Source organism: Clarias gariepinus, chromosome 27 (assembly GCF_024256425.1).
Source record: "Clarias gariepinus isolate MV-2021 ecotype Netherlands chromosome 27, CGAR_prim_01v2, whole genome shotgun sequence".
Classification (NCBI taxonomy): domain Eukaryota; kingdom Metazoa; phylum Chordata; class Actinopteri; order Siluriformes; family Clariidae; genus Clarias; species Clarias gariepinus.
This window is the reverse complement of record NC_071126.1, coordinates 2,125,352-2,135,540: the sequence shown is the minus strand read 5'-3', so window position 1 is coordinate 2,135,540 and position 10,189 is coordinate 2,125,352. Positions and strand designations below refer to the sequence as shown.

Genomic DNA, 10,189 nt, shown 5'->3' with positions numbered 1-10,189 from the left:
GCTTAAAACTATGTACATAGAGATCAGCAGCTTGTAAAGTGTCCACAATCTCTTGATTTTACTCAAAACAGTACCATAAAGAAAATACATCCAGTCTACAGATACTCTTGACCTCAACCTGACTTAAACCTTAAACTTCTTTGTCTTTGGGCTGTTCCTTTTCAGGGGTCGCCACAGCGAATCATCTGCCTCCATCTAACCCTATCATCTGCACCCTCTTCTCTCACACCAACTAACTTCATGTCCTCTCTCACTGCATCCATAAATCTCCTCTTTGGTCTCCCTCTAGACCTCCTGCCTGGCAGTTCCAACCTCAGCATCCTTCTATCAATAGGTTCAAATTCTGTCCTCTGAACATGTCCAAACCACCTCAATCTGGCCTTTCTGACTTTATTCCCAAAACATCATGGGTTGTTCCTCTGATGGACTCATTCTTGATTGCATCCAACCTTGTCACTCGCAAGGAGAACCTCAACATTCTCAACTCTGCTACCTCCAACTTTGCTTCCTGTCTTTTCTTCAGCGCCACTGTCTCTAAGCTGTAGAGCATCGCTGTTCTCACCACTGTCTTGTACACATTTCCTTTCATTCTCATTGATACTCTTTTATCACACAACACACCTGATACTTTTCTCCACCTGTTCCAACCTGCCTGTACCCGCCTCTTCACCTCCTTTCCACACTCTTAATTCCCTTTTTTTATTAGAATTGACTGTTGACCCTAAGTACTGTACTTAAAGTCCTGCACCTCTTTTACCTCTGCTTCCTGTACTCTCACCGTTTCACTTGGGTCCTTCACATTTACACACATACTACTTGCTGCGGCTAACCTCCATTCCTCGGCTTTCCAAAGCATAACTCCACCGCTCTAGATTTTCCCCCACCTGTTCCCTGCTCTCGCTACAAAGCACAATGTCATCTGCAAACAACATAGTCCGTGGAGACTTCTGTCTAACCACATCTTTTATTCTGTCCATCACCAGAGCAAACAAGAAGGGGCTAAGAGCCGATCCTTGATGCAGACCAACCTCCACCTTAAACTCTTCTGTCACACGTACAGCACATCTTACCACTGTCTTACAGCTCTCATACATGTCCTGTACCACTCTAACATACTTCTCTGCCACTTTAGACTTCCTCATACAACACCACAGCTGGGTCTTTCTTGGCACCCTGTCATATCCACATGTGGTCACAGTGTAATCAACATCCGTGCACGCATGTACTGTATAGAAAACGGTATAGTAGTACGGATGTTGATTATACCAGTAAGAGACGCGCACTAACCTCCACCCTGACGATTACTAAGAAAACACTGGATTTTGCCCCTCTGTAGTATTCTAACTCCATGGTCATTCCTGATTTTTTTATTCCTTTCTACATTGTAAAGCAATGCTGAAGGAGTCCAAATATGCAATAATCTTCTTTGATTAATTGGTCATTTTTGAGGCTGGTAACTCTAAATAAACTTCTCCTCTGCATCAGAGGTAAGTTTTGGTCTTGCCTTCCTGGGAAGGTGTTTATGAGAGCCAGTTTCCTCATGGTGCTTGAAGGGTTTTGCAAATGCACCTGTCAATACCATTCTTGCAAGAACTATTCCAGAAAGGCTTATGTCTATTGAAACAACTCAATTTCCTAATTCCATGTGTGTTCCTGTAGAAACATGTTTAAAAAATTTTACTACACCCACAGCACACCCTGTGCTGATGGACACTCTCTCTGCCAAATCAAAGCACACAGAATGTAAACTGTATAATGAGCCACAAGTGGAAGCATTGCTGCCATGGAACTCTCCATCATCATTAAATTAATTTTATTTTAGTTTGTTAGTTTTTCAAATGTGATGATTATGGTGATCTTGTAACATAAAAATAAAACGTGTTTATTGTTTTGTTGCTCAAAATACCCGTCCTAAATGCCAATGCGCGACACTGAAATGCAATTTATTGAGCTTTTCAAACCTCGACAGTTAATTTTAAAGTTCATTCCATGCTCTCTACTTTCTGCTTCATTTGCAGTGGAAGTCGGTAAGGGGAACTTCTCTTGACAAAACTCCATAATTCAGAACACCCTGCGAAGACACCAGCGCTGACGTCACTTCCTCCGTGCATTATCATGGTAACAAAAGCACCTTGGGAACCTGTCGCTGCTGATGTGTATTTTACACTACAGACATTAAATATTAAATATTTATTGAAACAAAAACTGATATCATCATAAAACATATGCTATTGTTCCCTACACCGTTTGCAGTTTTTATACATAGCATAATACAAAAAATTAATAATAATGTTCAGATTACCAGTCACTTGTTTGCACGTGACATGCACTTGTGCCTGTCTCTGGATTATAACTTTTAACACTGTTCTGCACTTATATGCATGTATTTGCTTTTATAAAATCTTTAGTGACAAATCTAATGTGTCAAGTAACATAGGACACCTCATCTTAAACAAGGCTTTATGTACATGACAGTGAATTATTGTACATCGAACTAAGTGTGTAGCATGAATTTGCAGTAATTATATGATGCAATCATTTTAATATGAATCAAAATCTATAAGGAATTTAAATAACAACATGCAACAGAGTAGCATACTTTGGCTTTTTGGCTTTCTTTCCATAGTTGTCTCATAGTGCCATTGGGTTGATAACATGTGTTAGGCCTATAGGGTGCCTTTGGGATCCAATACTGCAGCGGTGGCTGGCTGGAAAGCTGGTGCCACGCCATTGGTAGTCAGCACATGGCTACTTTTGCTGCGGCACTGGGTGGGTTACAAGCACATCATATTTGCAACTTGGAACATCCAAAGCAAATATACACTACCGCTCAAAAGTTTGGGGTCCTGTTCTAACTCCATGATCTTTCCTGACTTTTATTTCTTTCCACCAGTTCCTTATTGTCCTGATGACGGCAGACACAAAATCACTAGTCTTAACTAGTTACTTAAGTATTTACAGATACTTAAAATATCAAATTTGTTCAGCTAACCTAAAAAGGGTAATTTCTACAAACTCATAAATACCAAAAAGTTCTAAATACTTATCAAGGTCTATTAATTTAAAATAATTGTAATTATTTAAGTTAACAGTACTCAATATGTTTAATTACTTTGAGCATTAGGGTTTACAGTGTATCTCTTCTAGCTCCCAGTGTAATAAAATGAGGCTTTCACAGAATTGCTAAACGAATCCTCTGTGGTAATTTATAATTAAAAATAGTCCAACAGCATTTACATATTAAATAGTTTTTCCTTAATTTAAATCGTTTCCTGTAAGGAGTGGCTATTAGAGGGCACTGTTTAGCCCTTTGTAGTTTTTGTTTTGCAGACTCAGTTTCCCAGAAGGCACCTCGGTCAGGTGATGCGGGAGCACACCTGAACCGAGGTAGGTCGGTAAATCTTCAATAAGAGCTGATTAGTCTGGGAAACATTTTTTGTGCTTTGTGTATTGTTTTTCTTTGTTTATATGTTGGTTTATTTTTTATTGTTATTTTGTAGTTCATGTTATCCCATAACTACTAAGCATGTCCCCAGGCTAAGTGTGTTCATATGTGAGTCTATAGTGTTCATGTGTGTGTGGAGCTGATTCGGTGTTGTGAGTTAGAAAATAGGTAAGTAGTTAGCCTCTCTGTGTCCCCCTTAGCCTAGCCCCTGTGTGTCCCCCTTAGCCTAGCCCCTGTGCTTCTGTGTCCTTAGCCTTTAGTGTTTAGCTATTTGGTAAGTGTAGCTAGGCGTCTCTAGTCCTGTCTCGTGTCTCTCTGAGTCTCTCATCCCCGTTTTCAGCTCCATGCTGTTTCGTCCTTAAGCATGTGTCTCAACATAGTGCTTATATTTTATGTATTTCAGTATAATGCTCATGTCTTTTGTCTTGTCCTCTAGCCTGGGTATGGGTCAGTTATGGGTAGTATAATTTAAGTGTTTTTTTCTTTGATTGTTTTGTTTCTTTAAGAGTCCTGTTTTAGTTATATCCTGAATAAAGACTTGTTTGTTCAAAAACACCCCTCTGCGACTATTTTCTGCCCTTTTCTGGCCACGGCATTAACAACAGCCTATACCACTCAGTCATGAAATTTCTTGTCTGCTTTGTGAAATAATTATAGGTTTTAACCGTAATAGTTACAACAAAAATCTTTAGACAGTTGTGTGCTGTAAAAAAGATGTTTATGAACTGTAATTGTTACAATGTAAACCTTAGAATTTGACGAGTATAAACTGTTTTTTTTACCAACTTAAACATGTTGACAGTTATAAACCGTAACGAAAACAATTAAAATCTGTAAAATATACAGTATAATGAGTACAATCCCATACAACTAATAACATTGCTACCATATTTTTTATCAACCACAGCTGCTGTTTTTTTCCCCCTTAAAATGTACGGTTTATTTTCTACAGTGTTCAATAGCATTTATCTTAGCTCCAAGCTTGAAATGGTTAATTTTACATGACAATGATTATTTCTACATCACTGGCCTGTCCAGTTACCAAGTCTGAATTCAACAGACCAGATGTGCAGTGTGCATGTACAGCAGACAAATGTACAGTAATCATTTTAACATGGACCAGAAACTCAAAGGAATGTAAATAACAACTGAATAACAACTTGTGTGTGTGTGTACATGTGTAAATACACAAGCATGTAAACTACTTATCAGTAAAGAAAATGGGGAAAAATTACAGATAAGAGGTATTATGTTACATGTTTCCAGGAATTCAGAGCAGCATGCATAATCGCCTCCCTCTGCTCCAGTCCATGGGTCAAGAGCTTAAACAAAACAGACACGGTACAGAGAGCTTCACACACAACAAGCAGACACACAACCAGGACCTTCAGAAGTCACAGCAATGTTCTTACACTGCTTAGTGGAATACCTTGATTTTAAGTGTTTGCTTATAGGGTTTTTTCTCTTTTTACTACTTCTTGATATCATCAAAAATAAAAATCTCTCCAATTTTCCACCTGGACCATGGCCCCTACCTTTCGTGGGGAACATTTTCACTGGGCTTGACTTTAAAACAATAGACAAGGTGGGTGAAAAGAATTGCTTTCACATTTTACTTGGTTTTTTTTTTTTTGTTTGTTTTTTATCATTGCAAGGATTAAGGATATATAAAAATCCTTTTTTTACTAACTGTAGCGAGAAAGAAAAAAAAAACTCCTCACTATCCTTCACACAAAATAATTTTAAGTCAAAAATATGATGTTTTAAGAATAAAGTTGAAGCTCAAAATCTTTTTACTTTATATATTCACTGAACCATTAATTTTCACTCTCGAATTGTACTTTCAACTCTGTTATTCATTCCCTGTTACTTGTGTTTATATAAACTAAGCTTGCTGAGAAGTATGGAGATGTTTTCAGCCTGCGTTGGGGCAGTGAGAAAACTGTGTATATCTCTGGACATAAAATGGTGAAGGAGGCTCTCGTTACTCAGATGGACAGCTTTACAGATCGTCCTGTTGTCCCCCTCTTTCACAAAGTCTATAAGGGACTTGGCAAGTATAAAAATAATAATAATGATGATAATAATAATAATAATAATAATAATAGTAACATGTGCAGGGGAGCATGTTTGCTTTACTCAGTGGGTAACCGCTCCATGTTTTTCACTATTATTACAAATTTTTTATACAAAATTATCAGGAGAATTAAAATAAAGAACTATACTTGGATGATGTACAGTTGTTTGGTATGCACTCTAAAAATGATATACAGTCCAAAACTGTCTAAGTTAAAACAGTAGAAGTGTTGTAGTAAGCATATAGATAAATTCACTTTTACATTGACAATTATTTATATAAAATCAGATTATTGTTTGTTTTGGATTTTTGGTGTATGTGACAAGTTCCTGTATATAAACTGAACTATACACAATAATGTATTCAAACATTTTTGACAATGCTTTTATACAAAAATAGTGCACATTTTCTGACCAACCAAATTTGAGCATTCAGCCTTGCTGCAAATAAACTGCAATATTTTATAGCAGTTTATTCACAAAACATTTTTCATTCAAAAAAAAAAATGTTTACAGCTATAAATACATCATCTATTAATTTAATCTAATTGGATATACAGTGGACCCTTGGATTCATAACTTGCGAGCATAATTTGTTCTAGAAGATTGCTTGTATATCAAAAAACTCATTTATAAAACAACCATTGGCTCAGTTGTGATCTTGTGACAGAAGCGCATGCGTGCCACTTGATACGTGATGATACTTGGTAGTCATATATATCAAGACTCGCTTGTTTATCAAGTCAAATTGTATTAAAAATTTTGCTCATCTTGCAAGACGCTGGCAAACTGGTTTACTCGCAATCCAAGGTTCCACTGTACTAAGATTTGCTGTGCCATGTTCTGAAGGTGTAGTTCTCAGTAGTGGATATCTGTGGAAAAACCAGAGGAAGTTTGTCATCACACACCTACGGCACTTTGGTGAAGGAAAGAAGACCCTTGAGCTGAGCATCCAGCAGGAGAGCATTTTTCTCTGTGATGTTTTCAGAGCAGAACAGGGTAAGTGTTCTTCAGTATTACTAAAGAAATTCTTGAGGAGGTTTAACAAATTATGTACTTTCTGATGTTTCAACAAGTTTAAAATTGAAATACACAACAAAATTGAATATGTAACCATTTGGTGCCCATTTAGGTCCTTTTGATCCTCAGTTTTTTCTGAACAATGCAGTCTCAAACATCATCTCAGCACTAGTTTTCGGCCATCGCTTTGAATACCATGATGAAAATTTTTTGAATATCTTGCGATTGGATGTTGAAGCTGTTGTTTTGGCAGGTTCTAATCAATCCCAGGTCAGTAGCAAGAAATTCTGTTCTTACAGACAATTATTTTTGTATAATTTCCAGGATTATCTTACATGAATTACTCCATTAGGCATTTGTGTTTGTAACTACTTGTTTAATTCTCTATTATGTGATACACTGACTAGACATAACATTTAAACCACTGACAGTTGACATAAATTACATTGAGTGTGTTTTTACAATGGGAACCCTGCAAAGGTAAAAATATATATTAGGAACCTAGGTTGTTCATAATATTAATTTATTGAAAGCAATACAAATGGGCAAGCAAAAGGGTGATAGTGACTTTGACAAGAGCCAGATTTTTATGGTTTGACAATTGGTTTGGAGCATCTCCGAAACATGTGAGGTGTTTCAGGTTTGCAGTGGTTAGTACTTACCAAAAGTGGCCACCATCTGCCAAAGGTGGTCAGACTTCAGACATGACAAAAAGTTCAAGGTGTTGAATTGACCTCCAAATTTCCCAGATCTCAATGTAATCAAGGAATGGTGGGATGTACTGGGCAAGTCGGCATATAAAGGCTTAACCATGCAAATTACATTACCTAGAGGATCTGCTGCTAAACACTTAATGCTAGATACCACAGCATACCTTTGGAGGTCTTGTAGTGTCCATGCCTTAATGAGTCAGAGTCAGTTTAATGGAACAAGATGAACTACACAATATTAGGTTAATTGTTTTAATGTGTTGGCTGATCAGTTTATTCACAAATAAATTCACCACTCTCTTATTTGTGTGTCCACTGTGATGTCTGGTAGCTGTATAATGCCTTCCCTCGTCTCTTTGAATACGTTCCTGGTCCCCATAAGAAGATGTTTGGCAACTATGCAAAAATATTGGACTTCTTAAAAGAAGAAATAAGAAAACACAAGGAGGACTGGGATCCCTCAAATCCTCGGGATTACGTTGACAGTTACCTTCTAGAAATGGAAAAGGTGCTAAAGATATTAGCAATATGCACATTGTCTGTGGGTTTAAAAAAAAAGAAAAAAAAAAAAACAATCACAGAAAATGTTTAACTCTTGACTTTTCTGCGTTATATAGAAAAAGAATGATCCTGAAGCTGGATTTAATGTTGAGACATTATCGATTGCGATGCTGGACTTGTTTGAAGCAGGGACAGAAAGTGCAGCTACTACACTCCGCTGGGGTCTTCTCTTCATGATGAAGTATCCTGAGATACAAAGTAAACAAATGCATATGTCAATTCTTGAACATTATAACGCAGTATTTGAAGAACATAGAGAATCTGTTAAGTCTAAAAAATACAGTGATACATCTAATTCGCTTAACAGCATTTTTGCAAAAATCATACTATTGTCTTATTTTTACAGAAAATGTACAAGCAGAGATAGACAAAGTGATTGGACAGTCACGCCAGGCCAGTATGGCTGACAAAACCAACATGCCCTACACTGAAGCTGTTGTTCATGAAGTTCAAAGGATGGGCAATATTGTACCTCTGGGCTTTCCCAAGATGGCCTCTAAAGATACTGTACTGGGTGGATTTTTCATACCAAAGGTTTAACATTTATCATCAGATAAATAGTAATAATAACAATTTATAATAATTATGTATATGTATGTATTCACAGTGTCAAAGATATTTTTTTTTCTTCTCATTATTAGGGCACAGCTGTGATTACAAACCTGTCGTCTGTGCTTAATGACAAGAACGAGTGGGCAACACCGGACACGTTTACCCCAGGGCACTTTCTGGATAATCAAGGCCAGTTTGTGAAAAAGGATGCTTTCCTTCCATTTTCAGCAGGTAAAGCAAACATAAAATACTGAATGGATGCCTGACAAACTGTTAATACAAAAAAGGAATAAAAGTTAACCGTAATACTTAAAATAACATCGCATTTATGCATTACGCAGGTAGAAGATCATGCCTGGGGGAGCAACTGGCTCGGATGGAGCTCTTTCTCTTCTTCACCTCTCTGTTGCAGTGCTTTACTATCTCCCCTTGTCCTGGAGATGATCTGAGCTTGGAGGGCCAGCTGGGTTTTACATATGCACCCAGATCATACCGCATATGTGTTACCCCACGATAAGAGCCCATGCATACAAAATACACAGTTGTACCTCTGGGCTTTCCCAAGATGGCATCTAAAATACTGCTATTATTAATTGTTATTATTACTATATATATATATATATATATATATATATATATATATATATAGCTCAGCCAGGTTGAATGTGTAGTGTTGGTCGGAGGTGGGCAGAGTAGCCAAAAATTTTGCTCAGGTAAGAGTATCTGTACTTCAAAATAGTATTACTCAATTTTAAAGTAAAAAGTAGTCATCCAAAATACTACTCAAGTAAGAGTAAAAAAGTATTTGGTAAAAAATAAACTACTCAAGTACTGAGTATTGTTTCATTGTAATGTCCGATTTATTTTGTTTTATTTTTTTGAAATTATGTAAGCAGTCAGACAAAATGATGAAATAATGTACAAATTCTGAAATTTCCAAATAATAAAATAATAAAATAAATGAATAAAACTAAATATCTTTACATAATAGCAAATTAAGGAACAAGAAACACAAATTTTCTAATATCATGTTTTTCACAACATAATGCTTTTGAAGCAAATATCTACTGCAGGCAGCATATGTATGTTTGAACAGTGTAAACTATTTTCAGTGTAAGATATACTGTATATTCAGTTGCGCCCTCCAAATAGCTCAACAGATAGAAAATTATATTACAACATGTGTACCAGAGGTCTCACTTTACAAACTTTTATAAACTTTGTCCAGCAAAAAAACATGTAAGAAACCTATATTTTTTAGCCTTTAGCTTATTTACTAATTATATATTTTAACATTGCAACATTAAATAAAACAGCTGGACTAGAGTAACTATTGTACTTTGAACTTTGTTTTTTGTTTTTATTTTTTTGTAACCTTTTGCAAATTAAATCTGTTAAACTCATGAACAAAATCTGCCTTGTCATTGTGATGTAATGTGTTTTTCAAAAACATGTTATAGTATAGGAATTGCACTTAGCATTTGTAAATGGTCCTAAAACCCTTTAATAAAGTGGTTATTAACAGCAACAAAAATGGAGAGTTGGCCCAGTTGGCCAAGGCACTATGTTGTTGATTCAGGGGGAATCTGACGATCCAGGTTCAAGTCCTACTGTTGGTGGTTTCCTGTCCCAAGCCTGGGTAAAAAAAAAAAAAAGAAAAATTGGAGGAATGTGCCAGAAAGGGCATTGGGTGAAAAATCTGTCTGATGTTGTGTGTGGATTGGATAGTTTGCTGTGGTGATGGCTTGACCACCAAGGGTACTTTTTTGTATTTGGCCAGAAGCATGCTACCGCTGCTAAAAGAATAAATTTATGGTATATTACT

General features: G+C 36.5%; 1 protein-coding gene across 1 annotated transcript; it reads left to right on the top strand.

Annotated features, from left to right (window-relative positions):
• The first annotated feature begins 4,799 nt into the window (after window positions 1-4,799).
• On the top strand, window positions 4,800-8,924 carry LOC128514837 (cytochrome P450 2J2-like). Its single transcript, XM_053488727.1, has 9 exons — window positions 4,800-5,030; window positions 5,336-5,498; window positions 6,371-6,520; window positions 6,654-6,811; window positions 7,583-7,759; window positions 7,869-8,010; window positions 8,159-8,346; window positions 8,454-8,595; window positions 8,706-8,924. Exons 1-9 carry the CDS (start codon window positions 4,848-4,850, stop codon window positions 8,879-8,881), a joined length of 1,479 nt encoding a protein of 492 aa, XP_053344702.1. The 5' UTR covers window positions 4,800-4,847; the 3' UTR covers window positions 8,882-8,924.
• The last annotated feature ends 1,265 nt before the right edge of the window (window positions 8,925-10,189 follow it).